The sequence below is a fragment of the Anser anser genome (genome assembly GCF_964211835.1).
Source record: "Anser anser genome assembly, chromosome: 1".
Lineage (NCBI taxonomy): Eukaryota > Metazoa > Chordata > Aves > Anseriformes > Anatidae > Anser > Anser anser.
In genome coordinates, this window is record NC_139720.1 from 156,373,827 (window position 1) to 156,399,496 (window position 25,670).

Here is a 25,670-nt window from a genome sequence, read left to right on the forward strand (position 1 = left end):
AATCACAACATGTATCCATCTGTTAAAATGAAAATATATTTTTTCTTATTGCTTCTTAATTTGTACTAGAAGAGCATTTTGGCAAAAAATGCTTCGCTGAATCCCGGAGTAATTGACAGCATGTTTTAAATTACTGGGCAGCTCTTGTTATTAGCTTTGGATAAACTTTATGACCAGACCAAAACGGACAATACGGAAAATCCAAGGGAGGTTTCATTAAATAAATTTATTTGTTAAAATAATTTAACTCCAAATACAACTGCTGAGTTTGCATTGAGTTCTATGTACAATTCTTGTTTTATTTGAAACATCAAGGTTTAAACAACTGACATTGTTACAAAACAAACTGTTGCCCCATTTTAAGTTGCCAGTTGTATTAGAGCTCAACAATTATCTGTGAAATACATTAATTCACCTCTGGGAAACTCCAAATCAACAGCGTTAAGCCTGGTTCCAGCACCCACTTCAGTCTTTCTTCAAACCCTGATCAAGAATTAACAGATGCACAACAATGCAGATAAAGCCTCCTGCAGTTGTCAAACGTTTGCTTTTGTCGCGGAGTTTCACGATTAAAGCCTAGCCAGTGCTTTGACAGTACACTGGCAAAAAAATAAAAATAAAATAAAAATAAAAAAAACAAACATGCACAAACCCCCCCAACCAAATGGCTGACATCTTTAGGCAACATTCTATACAGGAAAGCAAATACCAGTAGTTTTCCCACAGAAAAGTAATGGCAACTGTAGCACTGGGGTTAGGGAGAGGCTAGAACCAGAACAGAAGTCACCAAATTGTTTTGATGCTTTGAAGGGGGGGGGCGAAAAACAACAACAACAACAAAAGCAACTACGTGTAATACTTGAGATCTGATTCCCGTTTGTTTGTTTGGACCAGTTCTTGTGTGCATTTTTAAGGGAAAGAGGAAACAGTTGCTATCACTATCATCGCTTAAAAGAATAAAAGTTGCAACATTATATATATAAAAAAAACACAAACAAAACAACAAAAACACAATAGAACAGGAGAAATGCTGTCTTTGTAGAAAAGGACAAAGCTCTACAAGAACAGCCAAAGGAAAAAGCGGGTCTTTGGAACAAATCATAACATTTTAAGGCATGTTATAAGAAACTTTCCAATACTATAATTGGTAATCCGATCAGGGTACAAATTAAACAACGACCAATGACTCCCACGGGGTGGCCACAAAACCGCCGTGTGGCTCACTCAACTGCGCTTCTGCTACCCCTAGATTTTGGAAAAAATCTCTGTCAAGTGCAACTGTCATTGATTCAAGCTCCACTATCTTCACGTTAGTGGAAATACAAATAGTGCATAACTACTTCCTCGGAATTATACGAAAAACAACACTTACACTTTTCCCCCCCGCAGTATTTATATGGTAGCAAACACAGCCTAAGTTTTTGAAGACGTAAAAGTGTACTGAAAAAGCAAGACTGGGAAATATTTTCACTAACATTTTCTGTAAGGAATTGTACTGTGCAATTTTTCCTATATTAAATCTGTTTTACAATATGAACTCCACATTAGGCTGTTCATATCATACTTTATGCCATTTTGTGGTCAATTAACAATTTCCAAGGTAAGATTTTTAATACCTCTGCAAATACTGTTGCATAACGTGCACTTCCAATTAAGTATTTTTGATTTTTTTGAGCGCTTATACAGTGGATCTCACACTGACAAGCTATTTGGCAATTTGTGCTGCTCAATGTTTCCATAATTTCCCAGTCTAGATATCTTAAAAACTGTCACCAAGCAAGACTTCAGCTGTTGAATTGATCTTGCTTAAGCATGGTGGCTGACACAACGGGCGGGGGGGAAGAGAACATTCATACCATCTAGTTTAGGCATAGAAGCTGTGGACCCAAACTAAAAGCCTACGTTTGCTATATAGTCAATGGAAAGAGGTAGGTGCCTCTAGGAGGGCGATTCGGAGCACCCAAAACGGGCATTCAGATGCCAGAAATAAATGGTGTGAATACCTCTCTAAGAGAAAGAGCAAAGCGCGGTAACAAAAGCTCCGTAAGGTAGACGGGGAAAAAGGGCTACATTAACTTTCGAGTAAGGCGTCATTTTTTTGTGACATCTAATGCTCTTCCAGACGTTGGCTGTGGAAAGGTTTTGAAAGATTAAGGGCAGAGATGGCCAGTTCTCTTCCGTTAACATGATTTCCTTTGTTTACCATCCACCGAACTACAATTTAAAACGTTAAGAATACATATGCAAATCTGCAAAGCGTGTTGCACTTCAGTTTCCTTTGTAGAAGATGAGAGCATTTTAGGCAGTTCTGCAGATGGAGGCAAAACTCTCGAACCTAACTCCAATTACAGCATTTCTAAGGGCCATATACACACACACGTACACACTCAACACACACGCACACCCCAGCACCCCTGTTTTCACTCATTGAAACACAAGGAACTACACTGTTACTGCACAAGATTGAAAAACTAATGAATGCATGGTGTTATTTAGACCACAGGCTCAGTGACTGTATTTTTATGGCCAATTTTACCTATAAAAGATCCAGCTCAAGACAATCTCTCCAGCATTTAAAATCTAAACATTGTGATTGAAAACTTTTCTATACTTTGATTGTAAGACTTCAGAATAGGTATTTCTGTGCCATTAGTCATGCAAATGATAAATACTTCACTGCTATGAAACTAGCAAGCCAGAGCTCGAGCATCCTTTCAAAATAAAACATTTGCTCCCACCATTTAACACTCCAATAATTGGGGAAACCTTTGAATAGTGTGTCAGGCAATTAAATAGCCATTTCCACGCTCACCTAAGGAATTATAACTGTAACTATTTCACCTCTGAACCAAATGATTTCACGTGGTTATCCAATTTGCGTTTTCAATATTAAAGCTACGAAATAGCAAACGTGATTTTCAAAGGTTAGTTAGGGATCACACCAGAGAACATAGCCCTTCAAGGCAAGAAAAACTGTTGTCTTCAACAAACTTAAAAATGCAGGATGTTCATACTGTCCCATGAGGTTTCTGCAGAAGGGAACATATGGATGCAACATGGCTTAATTTTCCTTACAAGATGGTACTAGTTAAACTATTAAAGTGTTCCTTGTTAGTAAGGCTCAGCAATTTTTTCATCACAGTTGCTTCCTCCTGGTTCAGTAAAGTGATAAATAAAGATGCTTCCTGCTTTGTAAACAGAGGGTTTGTTTGGCTTTTTGCAGACCAAAACCTGAAGCGATCCTCCATTTTTGAGCAGCAAAACGAAAGATTTAAAACATTCCAATGCCGTACTGTTTCTTCACCTGCCACTTCTTTTCGGATCTTGCCTCTCGTTTCACACACCGATGGCAATGTCTTCTATTTCAAGATGTGGGATAAAGCGCTGAAATAATAGCATCACTTTTGAAAAAAAATCCAAACTTATATAGGTCTCTGGTAACCTCTTCCTCTAACACTGTCAGAAGTTCAGGTGAAATCAACACATTTGACTGAACAAACTTGGCCACAAGTGATAGCGCACATCTGAAGCACAGCAATTTGAAAGACTTGGCTCTCCTTTTGCGCTTATGCTAGACGTGAATGGTCTTCAGCGATAATTTTCTCCACTGCTTCTGTTTCCCATTTCCAAAGGGTTTCTAACTTCTTTGGAAACGGTTGCTGTTGTTGCCGTGTGCCGTGACAACACGTGTACGCTCAACTGGAATGACCCTGTAGATCAACTGGCTAGGCCATAAAATTGCAGGTGCTCAAAGGGAAAAACGGGTGAGATGTGGTCATTTAACCCAATTATATATCCAGAGTCAGTGATTGACTTTCAATGCTCAGCTCTGAGTTAATGATGCTACTTCACTACAGATGTATTTCAAGTGACCCACAAACCAGGAAGTGAAGTAGACAGTTTTACCACCTTACAAAATTTCTGCAAATTAAGTCCAGGTTAGGTCATTTTTAATGCTATTGTATATTACATGCAGAACAGCATGGATCATCTTTGTCTGGCTGTGCTGCATAGTTCATTTGTCTAACAATTTCCGCAAAGAGCTCATCCACCATTGTTTTACTTTTAGCAGAGGTCTCCATGAAAGGGCAGCCCCATTCTTCGGCTAAGGCTCTGCCTTCATTCGACGACACTTCTCTCTCGCTTTCCAGGTCCACTTTATTACCAACCAGAATTACTGGCACTTTCTCATACCTGCAGTTAGAAAAACACAACCAAACAAAAAGAAAGCAGCAATCATTATATTTCAAAAGAAACAACACTCAAAAATGTAAACATCTATTTACAACCAGTGCAGACCCAACAAGAAAGATGTTTGGACAATATGAACGTTCTACATTGGAAAAAAAGTGCTTTACATGTTTTGCATCCTAGCCATTTGTTGCACATCTCTTTCCCCCCCAAACTTTTTTCTTAAAATTCAAGGGAATAATTCCTCCTCTGAATGTTCTTTGTCACCAGGAAACCTGCCCATTATTACCTTTACTATGTTGTTAATCTCAGGGCGCAAGAACAGGACTGTGGTACTACCCTCTCTCCAACATTACATCTTCCTTCTCCCTGAACAGGTTTCACATTTTATTTCTTGCTTTTGATAAGGAAGATGCATCACTCCCCCTTTCAAAGGTACATCTACCTTCAGTTAATATACACAGAACTCTCAGGTGAACAATAAATGGGAGAGCACCAAAGTGCCAGTAAATTCATTTGAAATTCCAGGCAGCCCACTACAAGTTCTGTCTACACAAAGAAGTATTATATAAAAACATGCATTAGCTAACACAGAAGATATAGCTTTTCCTTGCAGCATTCACATCATTATATGAGTTACACAAGCTGAAAAGAAAATTAAGTACCAGGTAATAGTATCACAGTTCTGCTTCATCACCAACTTGGACAACACAACAGATCATATAAGCTCTGCAGGAATTTATTATTTTGAATCTCTTTGTGAAGGGATCCTTGCCATTTTTATTATTATTATTATTTTAATTAAAATGCCTGTCTTGTCCCCCCCCCCCCCCCATCCTCACATGCATAAAACCCTTCTTTAAACATGGATTTAAGCAAGTGTTTAGTCAAGTTTTAAATTTACATATTTGACATAACAGAGAAGAAAACACTGGGCCTGTTTCCAAAATGCTTTTACACTGGTTTTCTCATAAAAGCAATGAGGACTAAGAGAAAAACCAATTATGGTTTTTAACACTTAAACTAAACTAAGACCCAGGAGAAACAAGATGGTTGGTTCCCTCCTATTTTAAACCTGATTTTCTACTTTGCATTAGCTGTTTCGAGTCAAATGATCTGAGCAAGACATTCATTGCTAACATGTGCAGCAGTTTAAGATGTTACTGTCCTAAAGCCACCTATAACAACTTATTTATCCCTCCCTTCTTTCTGCCTCCCAGGCAGGGCAGCAGAGCGGAGTTGGTGCATGTGCCTCCACAACTTGGTGTGACCCAGCAATGGTGATGAAATTGGGCTGGCAAGACTCTGCACAGAAACAGGGAATCTATATGTTCCTGTCAACTTGATCTCCGAGTCAAAGGAGAAAAGTACGGGAACTTCTCACACCACCTCAGTATCTAAAATTGGTGGAACTACGTCATAAGATGCACGTGAAATTCTAAGCTTCGTAATGTCTCTTCGCTAACTCTGAGAAGATCACTTAATCCAGAGCCTAAGGCTGTGGTCAATAATTGTAGAGGACTCCCCTCACTTTTTCACCATTTATCCTATCCTCGGTTTACGACCTGAGCAGCCGCAATCCATTTCTTACTCTCTAGATGCACAGTATTTAGCACAATGATACCTTTGGAACTCTTACAAGAGCTAAGCTGCCATTAATTAAATACCAAAATACACACAAGCATCTTGAAATCTGTCCTCCTGCGTTTCAGCACACGATGGCATAGTCTTTAATTACATAAGATGGATGGTGTTGAACAGATAATACAGCAATTCAGTGTTTTTTTTTTTTAAATCTTTACTATCTACATGCATATGTCTTATTTTATTTGCTGTACAGCATTAAAAACCTTTAATGGAAGTGGAAACAGCTGCACCGTCACTGTATGTCTTGAACATCTGAGGGCCCCAAATGCGAATCTTTTTCTTCCAGCTTCTATAGATATTCTCTTTCTTCTCAATTTTACAAGTGGGAAAAACCTGAGAAATTCGGAGTAGTCGCTTGAGAAGCATTCAGCAAAGAAGTAGCTGAGCCAGAATTAAAACACAGGATCTCTTGTTCTGTAAGATCACTTCAATTTGTTGAGAAACACAGAGGGGAAAAAAAGCCCACCCACTTGTTGCAGATTTACAGATAGTTCAAATAAAACATTTTAGTGCTTAGAATGGTTTGAGAACCCTAGAAAAGCTGGGCAACTAAATATCCGAGGATCTGTTTTCTATGAGTGCTTAGCATCTGGGAAATAGAGGGACAGAAATACTGAAGCTTCATACTAGAGGACAAAAAGAGGAATTGATGAGCTGAAGAGATAGATAGAAAAAGTTTAACTGTATTTATCTGCACAGGACTAAGAACTATTACATGGAACAGATTGAATCACCTTTCTGTATTGCTTTTTCCTGCCTTTAGGGCTTATGTTTGCCCTATTCACTACCTACCTTCACCATGTAAAATGAGACGAGAATCCTACAGTCAACAGCCTTATTTACCTCATAATCTGGATTCATCCAGTGACTTTATAACACTGATTTGTATAAAAAATGTTTCTGCAAAACCCTCATGTTATTTTACTCAAATACTTCCTCAGAGGGCAAAAATAAGGTCGCTCTTGCAAAACACACATCTTTATTACCTCACCTTTGAGCAGTCAAATTTACAGAGCAAGTACTTTATATAAAAGTATACATATATTTTAAAAGATACATTGAATGTATTAATTCTGATTATAGTCTGGTTTTGTACATATATATACACAATGTATAGATATTCTGTATGAAAAAGTCTTAATCTGTCTTTCTACACACAAAAGTTGTTATCCATCATCTAGAATAATGCAAACTGGAATATCACAAATAATGGGAAAACAGTCTGTGGACACCAAGCAGAAGACTGGCTTCATTCAGTATGGGCTTATTAGCTCCAGTTCAGTATTATTCAGTATCACAGAGATGTCTGTGCCTTACATTGTCTGAACATCAAGATGACGATGGACCGACTGTGAGCTGGGCCGTGCCACGCCTGACCTAGCAGGCCTCTGCAGAAGCTACGTGGCTCCATGTCAGCCCCTGCTATCTTCAAAGGCCCTCCTAATGGTCTTTGCAGCATACTTCCCAGCTTTTGGGTTCTGGTAACACACCGCAGAAAACCTAGAAGTCCTGAAGCTGGCTCTTGACTAAATGGCTCTACGAGATCTGAGGTTCAAGATGGCTCGCCACTTTCGTCTCCTGGAGCTGCCAGGATTTCCTGCCTCACTCGGCACCTGGGCAGATCTGTTTCTGCTGAGCATGGAGGAGCTCCCTGCTTCCGCTCCCTCCTTGCAGTGGCAGCTGATCCCACAGGAGGCTACTTCTACCTGTTCTCAGAGGTCTCACTCACACGGCTTCGGCCTGCCCCAGGTTTCGGCACGCTACTGAGGTGGTGGGCAACAGCATGGGCCCGCCATGAGAAAGGGCGATTTGTCAGATGCAGCAGAACTATGGGATTTTAATGAAATTTGAAGGGAAGAAGAACATCTATTCCCCACAGGCTTTTCACCCTGCGGATTTCAGTGACCCAATAGGAAGCACCTTCTTTATGAAAGGAAAAAAATAAAATAAAGAGCTGTTATTAGGTTAACTGGCACCCGAGCAGCAATGCAGAACATTCCCATATAACCACAAAAAATCAAACCTAGGATTTCACAAATCCTTCCAAAAGCTTCAAGCTGGATCTAACCCACTCACAAACACACTCCTAAAACAGACAGCGTGCTCTATATTCCATCAAATTCTGTCTCAGCTTTCAGCAAATTCTGCCTCAGCATATACCTATCAAATTGTGTATCAGCAGAGCAAACGAGGCTAAAACCCATCACCTATACTTGAGCCCAGAAAAAAAAAAAAACCACACACACACAAAACCACCACCACCAAATTGCTGTTGCTGCCATCCCAGGATGCGTGAGAGGGCAGCCATCCACCACGGGAGCTGTGCAGAGGTCTTGCCTTTTGGCATGGCCTGCTTCCCCCTGCCTGTCCCCGTCGCGGTGGAGAAACGGCACGTTCCTGCCCCTCGTTCCTGGAGCAGAAAAATCCAATTTTCTCAGCACTGCTGAAAAGCTCCGAGCAGCACTGATCTTTCCTAATGAAAAGGATGAGGGCCACCTGAAAATAAGAACTGCTGTCAGTTTCCTCTGTATCAGTGCGGTGAAGTATGTATTCTAGGGCAAACATCACAGCAGAGCTTGAAAGAAATATACTCCAGTGTAGCACAGGAAGACCTGACTTTTCAAGACCTCAGGAAGAAATTTTTGCAAGACCAATTACACGTGTTTGCAGAACGTGTTTAAAGAACAAGGTACTTCACCCTGCTGAAATGATCTCACTGCTCCAATCTGATGGGTACAGAGCAGTGACAGATCCCGAAGATATAAGCCCGACTGAGATCACTTACAGCCCTGTGAAGGACACCGGTGCAGCGTCAAATACCATCATATCTAGAATGTCACTCTAGCAAGATTCAGTCCTTGCACCTTAAAAGATAACCAATATGTACTTACCAGTCTCAGATAACTTTATCCAATGCTAAAAGACTACCCTGATATCCATCTTTACAAGCTTCTGGGACCAGCAGGCCATAGTAAATCCCCCCAGTTTTCCTGAGGATGGACACCATAGCCACACAAAATCAGTAAATACATAGACTTTAAATGTTTAACGCAGCTCAGCTATGCACCGCTGACCACACAGCGATAAACAGTTTCTACATTTTATCTTACCTCACATGGCATGTCCAGCCGCATTTCTGTTTAGATTAATATGTATACTTTGAGTAACAGCTTAATTAACTTGTTAAACATTTAGAAAGTCTCTAGATGAATGGTATGTAAATGACCTGCATAGATTTCTACCTCACATTTTTTCTAACCTCCAGTCTTATTCAGAGAGAAAAATGTGGGCAGTACAAACATCACACCTGAATTTCTTTTACATTTACAAGGTACTTTTCACATTTCTGGTTGAAGCTGTCACTGGAGAAAGATGAAAAAGATGACATGAAGCGAAAATAGAATAAAATGAAGAAGAATAAATAAAATGAAGAACAAAAAATTAAGAATTTAAAAATACACCACGACACTGATAAACAGATCTGACTCCCTTAAACTGTACTAGAGATTGCCCAGTATCCCTAGAGCAGGAAAATAAATAAGTAGTGCACTGGAACAGAACAGGAGAAGACAAAAAGTGCAAAGGGGTTCCTGCTTTTTAATTCACGTTCAGGAAATGCTGCATCTTTTCTAGGATTTTTGCCTGAGCTCCATAAGAGAGCTGAACACGTTGAACCAAAATGCAGAAGCTTCCTGTATAACAAAAAAAAATTAAGAGAAAAAAAGATATGTTCTTAAAGACTATTTTTACGACTACCTTAATTCCTGTTGAAGTTTATGGAAAGATGTATAGATTTCTAGCTTTACGTGTCAAATACCGTGACTGCTGAAATGTGAAGATACCTATCCATGATAACTTTTCCTAATCATCAAAGGAGTCTTAGGTTTGAAACCACCTTTATCTTCTTCTTTTGCACCACATTTTATTCCCTCCTCCTTTTCTGAGGGTGTTTCTGGCACTTTTCATAGTATTTCAAAAAGGAAAGCCTGTAAAGTGGTAAAGATACTAGGGGAAATGATGATACAAATATTATCAGAAGGTCAGGAAAATAAGCATTCTTCACTTTAGACTTACAAAAAAAATATGATAACAATCTTGCCAAAAGACACAGTAAAATAGTTTAGGGAAATATGAAATAAAGTACCAAAAATAGCAGTTAAATCCATTAGATTGTTTACAAATTCATATGCATCTATTACTAAACATTATTTTGTAATGCACGTACAAACTTTGATTGCCTGCAGTAAAGTCTGTCTTAACTTGAAGTTTCCTCAGCTAGGGAAAGAATTTATTCTGAGTTTAACTATCAAGACTGTTTCTAGCCCTTTCACACAGTTTCTTGGATATTTAATGTAAAATCTTCAATAGTTACAAATCACTTCAGCTGCAGAGAATAAGAAAAGAGACAGACTGTTCTCCAGTCTGGTGCTGAGCCTCTCAGACATGAGGACAAGAGGAAGCAAAGCTATGGAATCATCAAGTGCAAACTTGGAAGCTGAAATGAGTACTTAAAGCTTCCAATTCTTGAACCAAAGCAACGGGAGAAAAAGAGATAGCTATTCTACATTTTTATTATGTGTATATATATATACACACTTCTAAAACATTACTACCTTATCTTAAGAAATTTAGGTAGAAAGGACGTTTCACTTTTTCCAGATCCCAATTCCTTACATTTTGGTAGTTTAAAAAAAAAATTAACATTATGGGTTAAATCAACAGCACATGCCCTGTCTGTAGAGCTCTATCTTTTCCCTGTGGAATTCTACAAATACACACCAATGAAGATGTGCCTGTATCTGTATACATAGATCAAATGTGTCAAGAGAATTATATATATATATATATATATATATATATGAATCTAAAAATAAGTAGGTTTTTGCAAAGTGTGAACTTTCCACATTTTGCTCTGTGCAACATGAAAATTATTGCAGCTTCTCAGGTAAATCCATACCTAACAGCTGTAAAACCCACACCACCATGATACAAACGAGTCATTCCAGTTTGCCGATTAATTGCATTTAATATGCAGTTTGGTAAGCTATATTGTGTAAGGATTTAATTAGTTAAGCAACAACTCCCAACTAAAAAAAAAAAGTCTTAAAATCATTTTTTATAAATGAGTAGATGTTAAAGAGCTTATTGGAAGTCCCACTGCAATTAGGTGCCTGAGTCATGAATTATTTTGCTATACAGAACAGCGTATGGCCTAATTGCGGGACTAGGGATCTAACATTTCATTCTAGGCTTTGACACGTACTCCCTATATAGCCTTCGGGAAACGAACTCTTCAGATGGGTAGACCTGAGGATAACTGTATACAGTCCGGTTAATTGTACTTACTCATAGGGCATCAAATTAAGTAATAATTGTACAATGACTTGAAGAATAATATTAGTATAATAAATAACCACCACACCACATTGCTCTTGAGAAGACTTCAGAAACCATCCTTGCTCTTGTACATGAAACCTGCTGGAAATAATCTCCTCAACTTAAATTAAATACTTTAAAGGCCAATTCAGTTCACTGGTTGTTATAGTCCACTTACACTTTCCAGTTTGGTTTCAAGGTCTAACTGAAGTCTCAACCAATCCTAGTTTCACTGAAATTGTCCGACAGGCTCACCTTTGGTACTGTGCCTAGGTAGTATTAGAGGAAATAGCTGTCTTCCAACCAAAAGCCCAAGAAACAACAAAACCGATCGTAATGAAGCCCTATATACATACACATACATGTATACATGCACACATACGTATACACATACATACACACAAATTCACATATGTATTCACACACACACAAATATATTTGCTTCCCAACTGTTCCTACAAGCGCTTTTTAATTTAACATGTTATTTCTTGGTAGGTTACAGCTGAGAGCTTGCTAGGGACACAAATGGTGGATGATGATATCCTTTGCATGTACTCAAACACCGTCAAATAAACCTGCATTCCTTTGCTACAACACATGATGTGTGTCATCTATGTATGATGAATTTCCAGGCTATTTCCAGTCACGTCAGAGAAAAATTCTTATTTACAAAAGATTTTCCACATCTAAGATCTCATGTGGGAACAGTACAGTGACAAGCTCCTTCCAGATGGTCAGCCTGCTTCTACAGGTCACTGCAGATAAAGCCTCTGCCGGCAGCTGCATCACCTGCTTACACAGTAGAACAGCAAGAACACCTGAAAATTCAATGGTCTGCCAACATGCCCCATGTGAGAAGAGATTACCATTCATTTAAAAATACCAAACCAGTCCTAAAGAAAAATTACTGATCATCAAGTTCCTCGGGAGACCTTCTTCTCAGCAAGTTCACAGAAGCCCATGCATGTTTAAACTGCATCCAATGGCATTACCAGTTCCCCTCGAAGAAAGGCTCTGGCATGGGAAGAGGCAGACAATCAGCCCTTTTTGCACTGGGGATGACAACAGGGAGCCTATGACCCAAGTAACACCAGGTCTTACCCTTTCAGGCACTCGATAGCCTTTGCAAACAAAAGGTAAGCCTTCACCTTAAAGAGCATACCTTTTCCTAAGGTATCTATCATTCCAATTCGTATCTAATGCTGAAATCAATTATCAGCACTGAAAAGACTCTAAGTGATATATAACATCTACCTGCTTAGCAGCAGGCTTGCTGTGAACACACTCATACAGTATTTCAGTCCCTGCATTCCCTCTCTACACCACTCAAAGGTCTCATCTGAGAGCAGCAATAACCACAAGCATAAATGGCAAGGCAAGTGTCTTTACCTGACCTTTTTCTTCGTGACTAGTTCTCTTGTTTCTAGTATGATACTTCCAAAGCAGCAGGAAAAATCAGAATGTCCTACAAACCTGAGATTCTCACAGGTGCATCACTTTCACTTAGTTTCTGCCTCATACTCTGTTTGTGTTGAAAGAAGTCTAGTTATCACAAAGGCTATGAACAGATAAGGCACAGTAGGGTTGCTTAAGTACAAAGCTCTTACTCAAAAATTGCAGATACTCTAAATCTAACCACCTAGGTTAAAATAAATAAATAAATGCTGCTACTACTTGTAGCAATGGCTCAACATCTTGAAAATTAGGCTGCACGTTGAAGTATTTGAACTTTGTATCCATAATTGAAAATTACTCTTAATGACTGTATTAGTTTTCTGACCTTAAATATTTTTAAGCCATATGCCATGGTAATATAGTAACATTTATCGCAATGGGCATGACTGGATGTGTCAAGGGTTTTGGTACGTACCAGATGTACAACACACAGAAGATACTACAGTTAAAAAGAACAGAAAATCCTAGAGACTACCATCAATATTTGATTTCTATTTTAAAGTCTTCCAGACATAACCACTTCGAATTAAATTTTCTGCAAAGTGTCAGAGGATAAAACACATTAAGTGAGAGGAGCGCCAACACACAACCTGGGTTCAGTACCATACCCTGCTAAAGACTTCCTGAGTGATTTCTCACAAGTCCTTCAAATTCTGTATCTCTATTCTCCACCTGGAAAAACTGCCATCAACCTTCACCTCAGAATGCCTAAGGCACGTAACCACCATTGAGGCCTTCCATCCTCATTCACCTGAGGATCCCGAAGGATGTGCTGGCACTTTTGCTCTCTGTCCAAGAGAAGAACATCCTGCACCCCAGCTGTTCTCAGCAACCTGCTACGTAACTGCACAAACCTTCGGTTTTTCTTTACAAGCATTCAGAACGTGTACATTAAGATAGATTCAGCGCCGACGTCAAGCTTGCCAGCAGAGATAGTACAGCCTTTAGATTAGGTGTGCCTCAGAGCAGGAGCAAAGAACAAACACCAGAGAGAAAAGCCAGAGTTGCTACCTCACTTCAGCTGCGCAGGCTGGAGCAAACAGCAGAGCTCACGGTATCTTAAAACACTGACACTGAAGGACTTGTCCTCCTCGCGTCTCCATACAAAACTTGCACGAGGTCAAGAAGCCTGCCTACTCCGACAATGTGGGACTGAATACAACCCTTTGCAAAGGCAATAAAAAAATGCATATAGGCCTCTTGAACATCATACAGCAAATTTGCAAAGCCTAATTTTTTCACACTTCTAATTTATGAGATCGCTGTGTTCATAAAACGTAAGTGACCCTAGCAGGTGCTACCATTTATCTAGCAATACATACTTTGTCACAAGAAGCTTCTCTCAGAACCGTGCCTTTTGAAATGCAAACTTTCTGATGGATTACTGTAATATTATAAAAGGTACTCTAAACTCACCGCACAAAGAAGCACTGCCAACGAGGGGGAAGGAAAGTTGCCACATAGATTTGTACCAATTCAAATATAGCAAAGGGTATGCCTGTAGCTGGGTTAAAGAAAAATCCGAGATCAAAATTTTCTTAGTATTCCACCTGGAAAAGCTGAAGCAACATCTAGCCCTTTCGTAAGGCACAGAACCTAGCAAGAAATGTATGTGAACAATGGTAGGTCTACTTTCCTATCGATTTGGTCAATGCTGTATCTAAAGCTCCAGTTTTTCCTTCTGTCTAGTACTCTTTCCCTCAACCACTCTCCAGTCCATAATTAGATTTGAGCAGATGTCAGAGCGTCTTCCACAACCTGAACACCAACATGATCTCTTTCCCACCTACAACTCAGCAAGAACTTAAATCTCTAGATCTCTAATTCTCTCCAGTCTTAGAACCGCAGCATCACTGGGGAGGGAGGTCTCTGATCCAACTCCCTGATCAGAGGAAGGTCAGCTAGGAGACCTCGACCAGCTCATGCACCTGAAAACCTCCAACGATAGACCTTCCACAGCCTTGTTGGGAACTTGTCCCAGTATTGAATTTATTTGGACTTAGCTGCAGAATTAAAAATTTACTGGCTGGTAATGGAGGAAGATGAGACAAGCAGACAACTGAGTTGCATAAAGCTGGCTTCAACAGAGAACGGGCTGAGAAACAGATGCCAAAGCTATACAAATATGTTTAACTACTAATTTATGTAGAGGAATTGACAACCATACCTACGTAACTCAAGGTAGGCATGTATCTTATCATTGTGAAGGCAAAGTGACTTAACAAGATTTTCCAAAATTAACTAGAGCTCCCTGCATAAGCTAATGGTGACTTCAACCTCTTTATCCATGTTAAATCTATAGAAAGGGGAACTTACTAGTGAATACATAAAGTAAAAACTTTGGCTAGCATATTTAAATATATAAGCCCTTTAAAAGGGTCAAAAGACCACAGTCCCGTAAGGCCTTAATTCACTCTTCAAAGTGAAAACGCTCTTATATTCCTTTAACCAACTCATAATCACTGATAAGAATCCAACTACAAAACTTATTTAAATAACTATTCTAATAGGATTTTCCCTAGCTCATTAAAATTACACTTTTACAGTCTTTAAGAACAGGCCTAACAATTAATTCAAAACCCTCTTAGTAGCATCACCTGCTTCTGAAGGATTAGAACCTAGGAACCATCACGTTGTTCAGTCCAACGAGAACCACGCAGCTTCTTCTCGACATCAAGCTAAGAGCCTTCTTACTCCAGTAAATCAGGGCTGCTGCTTTTTACCTCTGCCCAAACATATTCCTTTAGAAACAGCTGCAGGCCTGGATCACAAAACTCACAGACAGCACAGAACAGCCCAGGTTGGAAGGGACGATCACCAAACGATCACCAAGTCTGATCTCGAATACCTATGTCCCTGGGTAGGCTTAAACTCACCTCTGACAATTTGATTGCCACTATCTCCACGGCCTGTACGATCAAGCACTGCACATGGCTATAAACTGTATATCCACAGTGCCTTTTACTTATTTACTTTTAAAGAATTTGACCTTCTGCGATGAACTTAGCTTCAAGTCACCTAAAGCTTCAGAAAAAAAAAATAAAAGTAACCGGATTAAGCAGCAAACAACCTGGCATAAATTTCTGTTCTCCCATCAGTCCCCACGTAGAAGCTCAGGCAGATGGATACCAGAGTGTGTGTGACGTGGCACAGCCTGAAGAGAATTTGAGAGCCTAGCACGAAGCAGAGGCTTCCTTGTTACCCTAGTAACCAAAGAATAATACAGCTTAATGTCCTTCAAGCTAATAAAAATACCCTACACTGCTTCTAAGAAAACTTTGCAAAAGTGCTCTGCTGAGACAGATTTTCCTCACAACTGTACTATTATATTACAACTCTGGGTATTATTTGTAAGCTGGGCTATTTTACAGAAACTCTGAGCAAGTGGCAACACAAGAATACCAAACCCAGAGAAGAGACAGAAGTCTGACTTCTATCATTTCATCTTTTACTTCAGAAGCAGTATTATGATTTCATATCCTTTTGATTATAGTCAAGGCCCCTTTTACCAATGTAAAATTTGTCTTCAACAAAAGAAGCCCAAGAACTTTTGGGTTACAGGTCCAACTGCTTCATTAGCAGGTGCTCTGGAAGCCTCTTCACTCCTGCTGAGTTTCTACCAGAAACTCTCACTTCTGACTTGAGAAAGAAAACCATCCTGCCACGACCACAGAAAGTTGGTGGCCCTCATCTTAAAGAAAAACTTATTTAATTACCATAAGCTTGGTTTAAATAATTTGAATGTTCAGTCGGACTGCTTTGGATGAACAGAGCACCAGGAATGTTTCTTCTCCACAGTTTTCAGAAGTGGCCTCTATGTTTAACAATTCAACTACTTAACTCCACAAATAAAGAGAGCACATCAGCCAGTTAAGTGAAACTGTTTTCATATCTAAAGATCAATAATATACAAATAAAGACCTTTCAAAAATCTTGTGGGTTTTTTTTTGGTTTCGTTTTTTAAAAGTGCTTTGGTTCACCACCAAGTAGTGCCTCCCAGCATACTACCGCTATGCTGAGAATAGCGAGTATGATTTACTAATGACCCCTCTTCTATGTTGAGCATAAACTTCTGAAATAAACTTCTTCGGAACTTATTCTTCCTACATAAAGACAAGTACGCATTACAGAAAAATACCTCACAAACTATTTTATTCTAAATCAGCATCCTGAATACGTTGGAAGACCTGAAACAAAAAGTTCAACCATTCTAGCATCCAGAACTTTCCTAGGAAGAAATTAATGTCTATAAAATGACACCAGATATAAGGTATCGGGTACATAAAATCATAAAATGTAAATATTTTCTTCCTTATGTATATCTCAAATCCAATATTTGCGTAAGTATTAAAAACATCAGCCAGAATGAGGAACTTGGGTATACTCAACATCCCAGATGTTGAGCTATTTACGTTTCAATTCATGTACAAACGTTAATTTATGTGGGTCTGGCCAAGGTTATAAAAGAATAAAAGCCACCTTTTCCCAGACAAGTTTTACTAAAACGATGGACAGGTGTTTTATCGTCTATGAAGACAGCCCATGGTGTCTTCCCCAGGAGGGTCAGAGCCCAGGGCTGCATGGCCAGTTTGTGGGCTGACGGATGCTGCCATTGAACAGGAGGTAGCAACAGGAGGTAGCTTGGCTGGCAAAAAGGATGTGCTTCACTAGCTCGTGGTGAGAAGAACTCATGCCTCTGCGTGAGAGGGGAAGGAAAAGAAAGGAAAAGACTTTTCAGCAAAAGATCATATTGTTCAGACTGAGAGAATTTTTTTCAGAGGGAGGAACAAGAAGCCAGGCCAACCTCAACCATTTAAGATGTTGCGAATTCCCACATGGACACCAATCTTAGTATTGCTTAAATTAGTGAGGAAAACGGTTACATTTATCTGAAGTGGGATCAAACAATGTGGCTTTATTTCAGAACGTAATTTAGTCATGAAATTTTCATCCAGGAAGGATGGCAGTTTGTATACTGAACACTCAAAAGAAGCAGTCAAAACGGTAAGAAGCCATTCGAGAAAAGTTGGATTTCTTTTAAGAAAGAGTCTATATTTAAAGGAATCACACACCCAGTGTCCATAACACCTTCTTTGTTGAATCACTAATTGGTAACCAGAATTTCCTGAAAATAGTCCACTAATTATTTTTTCCACATTAAGTCGTCCTATGCAGAAAGGCCATTTCAATTAATATGAAGGTGTGCGTGGGGGTGTGAAGCCCAGGCTGTTCCCAGTCCTTTTAATCTAACCGCGTTTCTTGCTGACAGACGAAGTCTTTCAAAGGAAGGTGTTTTGATCATCTCTGGGAGAAGAATGTAGACTTCAATTACCGGCCCAATTATCCCAGCTAGGAAGGCAATACAATTGCTTAATTTTAGAATAATAAGTGACTTTCAAGGTGAGCCTTTTCAGCTTTCATCCAAGACTGAGATTTCCATTGTCCCTCTCCGGAAGACTGAGCTACCACGACTGTAGTCACTTTTTTTATTTTTTTTTTTTAATAAAAACCATCTGCAGGAGAATTCAACATCCCCTGAGTTCAGTGATTTGCCACCTCTAGGTGATTTGTCCTCTTTCTTGACTATGCTCATGTCAATGTTAAAAAATAAACCATGAAACTTTTTGTTTTGGGTATACTTTAGCCAAATACAGTTGCTAGGGTTGGAACAGGAGAAAGAAAAAAATATACAACATCCTTCAATAAACAGCAAATTATATTAAGTGATCAAGCTCTTGAGAATCCATGTAAGGAATATGGGGTAGCCTACTAAAAATATATATATCCTATTTTCTTTCCTATGATAAGTCCACAAGGTGGAAATTCTTTTCAGAGATGAAAACTGTAACCACAGCTTTTTGCTGAATCTGCCTATGTCAGGCCTAGGGATGCATCAGTAATCCCTGCAGTACGTGGCACGTATGTCACCCTCCCTCCCTCTTCCTTATATTCCAGAGCAATCCCAACCTTTTAAGTTCAAGTATCCTGACCTCATCTTTCTGCACAACTCATTTGTCTTTTCAGAATATGGTTATACTATAAATTTGGTAAGTAAAAACTGAATTTGTTTAATCAAAGAGTTACAGAAGGACGAACATTTCCATCATCATCATCAGACCACCACAATGCTAATTGTGAGCTTCTTGTGGGAGAATGCTCAGCAGATAAAGGTTTGTGAACATGTCCACTTCAGGAGAACAACTGGGGGTTTGTAACGTCTCCCAGTGTCAGTCACCTCCTTCCCTTGAAAAAGGACCCCAGTTTTAGTTACATATTCATTCACCTCATGTGTCCCAGATAAAACCATTACCATTGCCCTGTAGCTGAACACTGGGGAATTACAAATGTAACTGACAGTGTAAGTGAAAAAGACGCAAAGAGCATTAGCTCCAGCCCATCAGGAGGCTGTTTAAGGACTGCATTTGCTCACTGTGGTTCTTGAAAACCACCCCAGCACAGGTGCAGAGCAAGTCCAGCAATCCTCCTGTTTGCTGAATCAGAGGTCAATGCAGAACACAAAGTATAAGGCCTGGAGGCAGCAGGGCTATTTCCACAATAGCTGCAGATCTTTAAGTAAAAACTGGTACTTGGAGTGGTAATAGGAACAGCATTTCTTGCCAACAGTTGCTGACAGACTCATCTGATGAGCAGATTCAGCATCTGAATGTGGTTGCTATGAAATCTGGTTACAGAGAGTGCTAGAAGTAAAAGGGTTAGAGGAGGTTTGACTAAAAGCTGCTAGATGGTAAACAGATTCTTCAGGGATTTGCAGCAGCTACATAACAGCACAGTGATACTTTAGCAAGCAACCGAGGCTACACAAACCCAGCTGGAAAGTCTATAATGTACCTAGTGCCAGACAGAGATCATTAGATATCCATTCAAATAGCGTAGGAAAAATTACGATCCAATCCATGATATTATTATTAAAGGCAGCCCAGTGTTCCGCAAACCTAATCCCATCACGACATAACCAGATGTTCATCCCACTGAGAACAGGCAGATTAGCTTCTCCACAATTTGAATAGAATTTGGGAATATCTGGATCCAGTGACATTACCTGCACTTTCTGCAACGTGGTTGAGGATCAAAGAGGAGAAGGCTATTGCTTATCTCACATGGCCAACCTATAACTACTGGAGAAGCAGATGACAGACAGCCTGCTAAGAGTCCACAGCTTTTAATGTTAAGTGAGGCTGCCAGTATCCAAGGTAGGGGAAACAGAAAGGAGATGCCTGTGAAGACTAGTCTACCAACTTTCCTCAGATTTGATATTTCGACTTTAAAAGCTGTGGACTCTCAACAGGCTATCTTGATATCATTTGCTCTCCCAGTTTCTTCCTACATAAGAGTCTACCATCCCTCAGACAACTATTTGTTCAAGGATAGCCACACAAGTAGATTCTACTCCAAATATAATTTAATAATCAGCAATGTGATATAACCAGTGCACAGAACTTGTTTCTAGAGAAGGAAGACATCTCAGAATGGTTAAATATATTGTCATGGAAGCAACGCAGCTTATCCTAGGGACTGACAACAAATCGCATAACAGAAACACAATTTTCGAAGGAGAGAAAGAACTCTACGCTGTCCAAAGAGAGAGGCTTCCCCATTTTGCATTGGCAAGTCTCTGTGTCACAGCATTCTGGGTTTATTAATACTTAAACCCAGAAGAAACCTCAGCCAGGAAAGGGTCCCGTGCAGTTCTGAAGTGTGATAAGCTGATCAGCTCCAGGTACAAGAATTGTCAAGCCCAGGCTGTGGGCCTTATGATCATCAAGACTCTGGTTACTCGCTTCTCCATACTAAGAGTGTTCACACAATCGTGTGGTGGAATTCCACTGTTCAAAACATTTCAAAACATGAAACAGATCTAAAAAAGCAGGAGGTGAAGTGAGGAAAAGCATTCTGGTGGCAAACGCCGCTAGGCCTGAGGTAGGTAAGCACACTAGGCCTCCAGAAGAATTTAGGCAGCCATGTCCAAGAGACAAGAAGAGGCTCCACAGAGCCGCTGCCTGCCCACTTCAGCTCCTGACAAGCAGCATCTATCTCAGGCTTTTTTTTGCCGAAGCGGTACAGCTGCTTGCAGGCTTACAGCTGTGCAGGCCAAGCCGAGCCGTACGCTTCAACCGCAACAGGGTCACACACCTCAGCTCTCCTGGGATTTGTAGATTAGGCACGCAGGCAGCTCAGCCCCTCGGGAGGCCTAATTCACTGAACGCTCCTCTGTGCGTCTAGGAACACAACAATGGTAAAACACTCAATAAAAACCACAGCAGATATCACTTCCATGCAAAACCATGGGAACAAAAAGAAGTGGTGGCAATGCTGTTTCATGCATTGGACATGCACTTTCTTCAGTCCTGGGGAGTTTCTCACCTGCCTTTCCCAGAAGACTGCCATAACCACCATGCTACAAGCAAAGCTGAGGAAAAACAACAACTCTTCAACAGGAGGAATGAAGATGAGCCACTATTAAGGCATATATAAACACTTGAAGGTAAACTCACAATTTCCAAGGGAACAACAGAAAAAAGATCAGGTGTACTAGGTAGTATGGACAGTGACCTAAGGAAAAATGCCAGGGACTGAAACCCAGAGATCTCTTGATACTGTTTATACAAAAAAGTCACTGGAAAACGCAAAATCAATATCCCGAACACTGAACAATCACCAGAAGACTCCCCTCGCCCAGGTGACTGCAACATTTCAGGCAAAGCTCAACTGTTGCTCCATTACTGCACAGTGGTTCCCATTTAATCCCACACGATTAGAATTTTTGAGTGTTTTAATTAGTGAGAGAGCCTGCTTCTGAAGAGGTGGGTTACTAGTAAGGAGATAGTTCAAGGAGTTTGCTGCAAGAGGACCACACACCTCAGAGCACAGCAGATTCCTAAAGCTCTTTTGCAAGACCCATTTCTCATTTAAATTCCTCCCTATTTCTCAATGAAAGTGAGAAAAGAGAAGGCTGAAACTGGATATAAACAAAAAGGGGGGGAAAAAAGCATCTCCTCCAGTGCATAACATATTCAGAAAATTAATGCCAGGATTCACTGCATCCATTCTGCTTCAGACAGCATCCTGCACACTTCGTACTAAAACGAAGCCATCCCCTCCTTGCCCCCAAGTCCCCTGCTGCATACTGAGGAGGTTATCTGTTAAAGAACCCACAGCTTACGAAAGAGGTTTAAGCTGTACTACATCGATCCCCTCTCCCCCCAAAATCTTATCAACACGCGAGCAAAAGCAATGGAAGAATTCACTCCAAATCGCTGCCTGGCTTCTGATTGCGGCTCGCAGCACTAACCCAGCAGAAGGTGACTCATGCTCCTCTCTTCCAGGCATCGTAGGGAGTAACCTGCATGTCAGCCACAAAGAATCTGACTGCTTCTGAGGCAGGCAGCGCAGATGCCTTCCTTAAGCAGCGAGACAGAGAGCCCAGGTTTGGTCAGACTCCGAGGCACTCTGACTAGTTAGGAGATTTTTATTTTTTTCAGGCTATGAAAGGCATCTGATAGAATACGCCGGAAGAAACCATGCAAGGTGATCATCCTTCCAAATTATTTTCAAACAGACTGAACTCCTAATTAAAAACCACTACCAGCACGGAAACAAAAACCCCACCACCTCTTGACCAGTTTTCAGTAAAATTACTACAGTGAAAGAGGAGCAAAAATGTGAACTTGGAGATTACCACTAGGAAAGCCCTTAACATCATCAAGTCTTTTTGGCAGTAGAAAATACACAGACTGTAAAAACATACCTTCTTAAAATACATTATAGTGGCAGTATACAAATAAGTACTGCTGTCCTGTGGTTCACATGACACACACCTGCAAGACTCCATGTCACGTCCAAGTGCGGTTAAACACAGAGGTGGGTGAAAAAGGATTTCCCCTTGCCCCCTTTAGACCATTTCCCTAAAAAATTATAAAAACAAAATTCTTCAGATCCATTATCTTGTTCTGACAAAAACAACGAGCTTCCAAAATTTAAAACTGAAATTGAAAACATGAAGAGGAAATTTCAGAAGAAAAGCAGATCTTCAGAACAGACTTCATTTATGCATTTCTAAATGGTTCTTACCAAGTTCATATCTTTTTTTGAAAGAAAAAGCATACCGGATTTTTTTTTTTTGCATATTTATAAAATGTTTCAAGTAAGATTTTGCAAAGCAGTTAAAGATGTTATAGCAATGTGAGAAACTGCAAGCAGATCTACTCCAAAGAAAGTAGGTTGATCAGTGTTGGCTTATACTCTATGCTGTGAAATGTATTAGGAGTAAGAGGGCAAACAGCACAAACATTCTCTACCAAAACCAAAACTAGCTTGTCACAGCAAGCTCACTTATAGCCCAGACGTGATCTATGTGGCTATTTCTTGAAAGCATCTTTTCTTGCAACTCATCAGAAACCCAGGACTGAAGCTTTTCTTCACAACATTCAGAGCACTTCAAGTTCAGTGCCCTTATCCAATTCACGGGGATCCAATTCACTTCCAGTTCAAATTAAATTGCCACGTGAGTATCAACTCAACCACAGTCTCAAACACCATTAATCTTTAGTTAAGGTGGCTGGCTACCTGTTAACCAGAACAATAATGGGAAGACACGAAGGTGGAGGGGTGGAAACAACACAAAACCACTAACTAACCAACCCTTACTTTACAGAATTATTTTAGCACAAAGAACGATCCTCATCGATTACATTCCAATACTTTAAAACGCTTTAGTCGCGTCTCCTCATTACCCTGATTTTTTGCAGAAGACAACAACTATATCTTAAAAGATGTTAAAGCTCTGTCTACGTGACCCAAGCAATGTTTCAAAAACAAGCTAGTCAACTCTAAAAACATTTTTCCCTTTTTTGTCCTTCACTAGATCTTTCATCTAGTCTAGCCTTTCATCTAACCAAGACAAGAATTACACATCGTCACCACTGCACCAACTAATTGAGCTAGCCCCATGACATTAATGTTGGGAAAGGATAACATGCTCCTATCACACCTTTAATTCTCTCGTCTAGACTAGGATTTAAGACAACACAGCTGCTAAAACACAACCCATCGACAAAGAAAAACATTTGAGTTGTACTCATCACTGTAACTGTACCTAGACTATACCGTTTGCCTTAATGCAGCAAAAACTGAAGACCACTCCTGTGCTGGAAACCTCTGGCCAAGAAAAAAAAATAAGCAGGAAGCTAATGAATAAGAGGACATGAAGAAGCAGATAGCTATAGTTCTTGTTACCTTAATCACATAAATCTTTGTACAAGTCACTACGTGCCAAGATAATTTAGCGCTGCAGTCCCCATTGCTTCCCAATTCTCTCTCAAAACGTTATCATCACATACCACCTACACAATTTACAAGGAGGGGAAAAAAAAAAAGGAAGAGATGTTTTAACAACACCCGCAATATTTCTGAGATGAAATAACCAGTAACCACAGGTTTGTTCTTAGTTGCGAAAGAAATCTTGAAGTGAATTAAGTGAAAAACTAGAAAAGGAATGGATTTAATGATTTTTGGGACAGCCACCCCCTCAGACATTTCAAATTTTCTTCATTTAAAAACTCTCTTAAAAATAGAATGACAATTGAAGTCTCAGTCCAAAGAGTATGCCTGCTAACGGAACAGTTTTAACAAAACATACTGTTACTCTGAATGTTTTATTTATGACCCAAACAACAAAATTTGTTTCTTACACATACTAGCCAACTGAAGAGCAGACAATCAGTTATTTTGAAAGAAAACACGCAAGTTACTGCCAACTGTGTTGGCTATTTAAAAAAAACGGTATTTAGAGAATTATTGTCCCCTACATATCAAAGGGAAAACAGAAAATCTGGTAAGCAATGACTTTTTGGATAGAATTTTCCAAGTAATCATTGCAAAATCTGTCAAAACAGCGCTATTAAGAGCAAGATAGAAAATATTCAGCCCCAAGCATTAACGTACAAAGTCCAAGTACTACTGTTCTAAACTATGAAAGCCACTTAAGTCACTGTTACATTTGATCTTTAACATATTGAACAGCATTTTTACAGTGCAGACATGATCAAGTAACACTGCAAGACTGAAAACAAACTTAAGAAATCTTGCCACATACTGTTCTACTGCTTGACAATTCTAGCTATCCACATGTATTCACACACCTCTACAACAACATGAACTGAAGCAGGGCCCGGGGAAGTGGTTGAGTCACCATCCCTGGAGGTATTCAAAAGACGTGTAGATGCAGTGCTCAGGGTTATGGTTTAGCGGTAGACTTGGCAGTGCTAGGTTAACGGTTGGACTTGACGGTCTTAGGGGTCTTTTCCAACCAAGACGACTTTATGATTCTAAGATTTGTTTTCAGTGCCCATACATGCAAACTGTCACATCATTTTACCTTACAAAGGAAAATAAATAAATCTTGGAAAATATCTACCTATATGATTAGCTGGGGAGGGGGGAAGCAGACAAAAAATATTAGAAGACTCTAGTTAAAGGCATTGTCTCAAATTTTCACAGCTTCCACAGAAACTAACTCAAATTAGCATGAATACTTCAGATCATCAAGAAAGTGAGCGGGGAAAGAAGAATCATGTGAACTCTGCAAGTACGGAATTCAGTTAAAAAGCTTCTACAGGAAAACATTCAAGGTGGTATGTTCCAAAGATGCATGAACACTTTGAAATATTTGACTTTAAGACCAAGCTGAGCAATTTTAAAATAATCTTCTATGGCTTAAAATTGCACACTGTCAGAGATTTTTTTTTAGGGGATTGTCTATGTATGAATTCCGCAGTTAAATCAAGAAACCTATAATTTTGTCTGACAGAATTATTTCATTAACTTCATATTAAAACAAAGGTAGATTGACTAAAAAAAAAAAAAGTCTACATTCTAAAGAGCCAGAAAGAAGTCTGGTAAAGTTGTTTGAAAACCACAAAGGGAAGCTAAAGTTTAAGACATTGCTGTAAAACTTATTTAGTCCTGTACCCTGCAAACAGGTA

The 25,670-nt window shown here is 39.7% G+C and overlaps 1 protein-coding gene across 1 annotated transcript in view; it reads right to left on the minus strand.

Annotated features, from left to right (window-relative positions):
• Nucleotides 1–211: 211 nt before the first annotated feature.
• Nucleotides 212–25,670, minus strand: part of LOC310889728 (ras-related protein Rap-2a) — a 31,455-nt gene continuing 5,996 nt past the window's right edge. Inside the window, exon 2 of the mRNA XM_083817651.1 lies at nucleotides 212–4,194. Within this exon, the coding sequence (XP_083673777.1) occupies nucleotides 3,957–4,194 (238 nt within the window). The 3' untranslated portion in view covers nucleotides 212–3,956. The remainder of the gene's footprint in view (nucleotides 4,195–25,670) is intronic.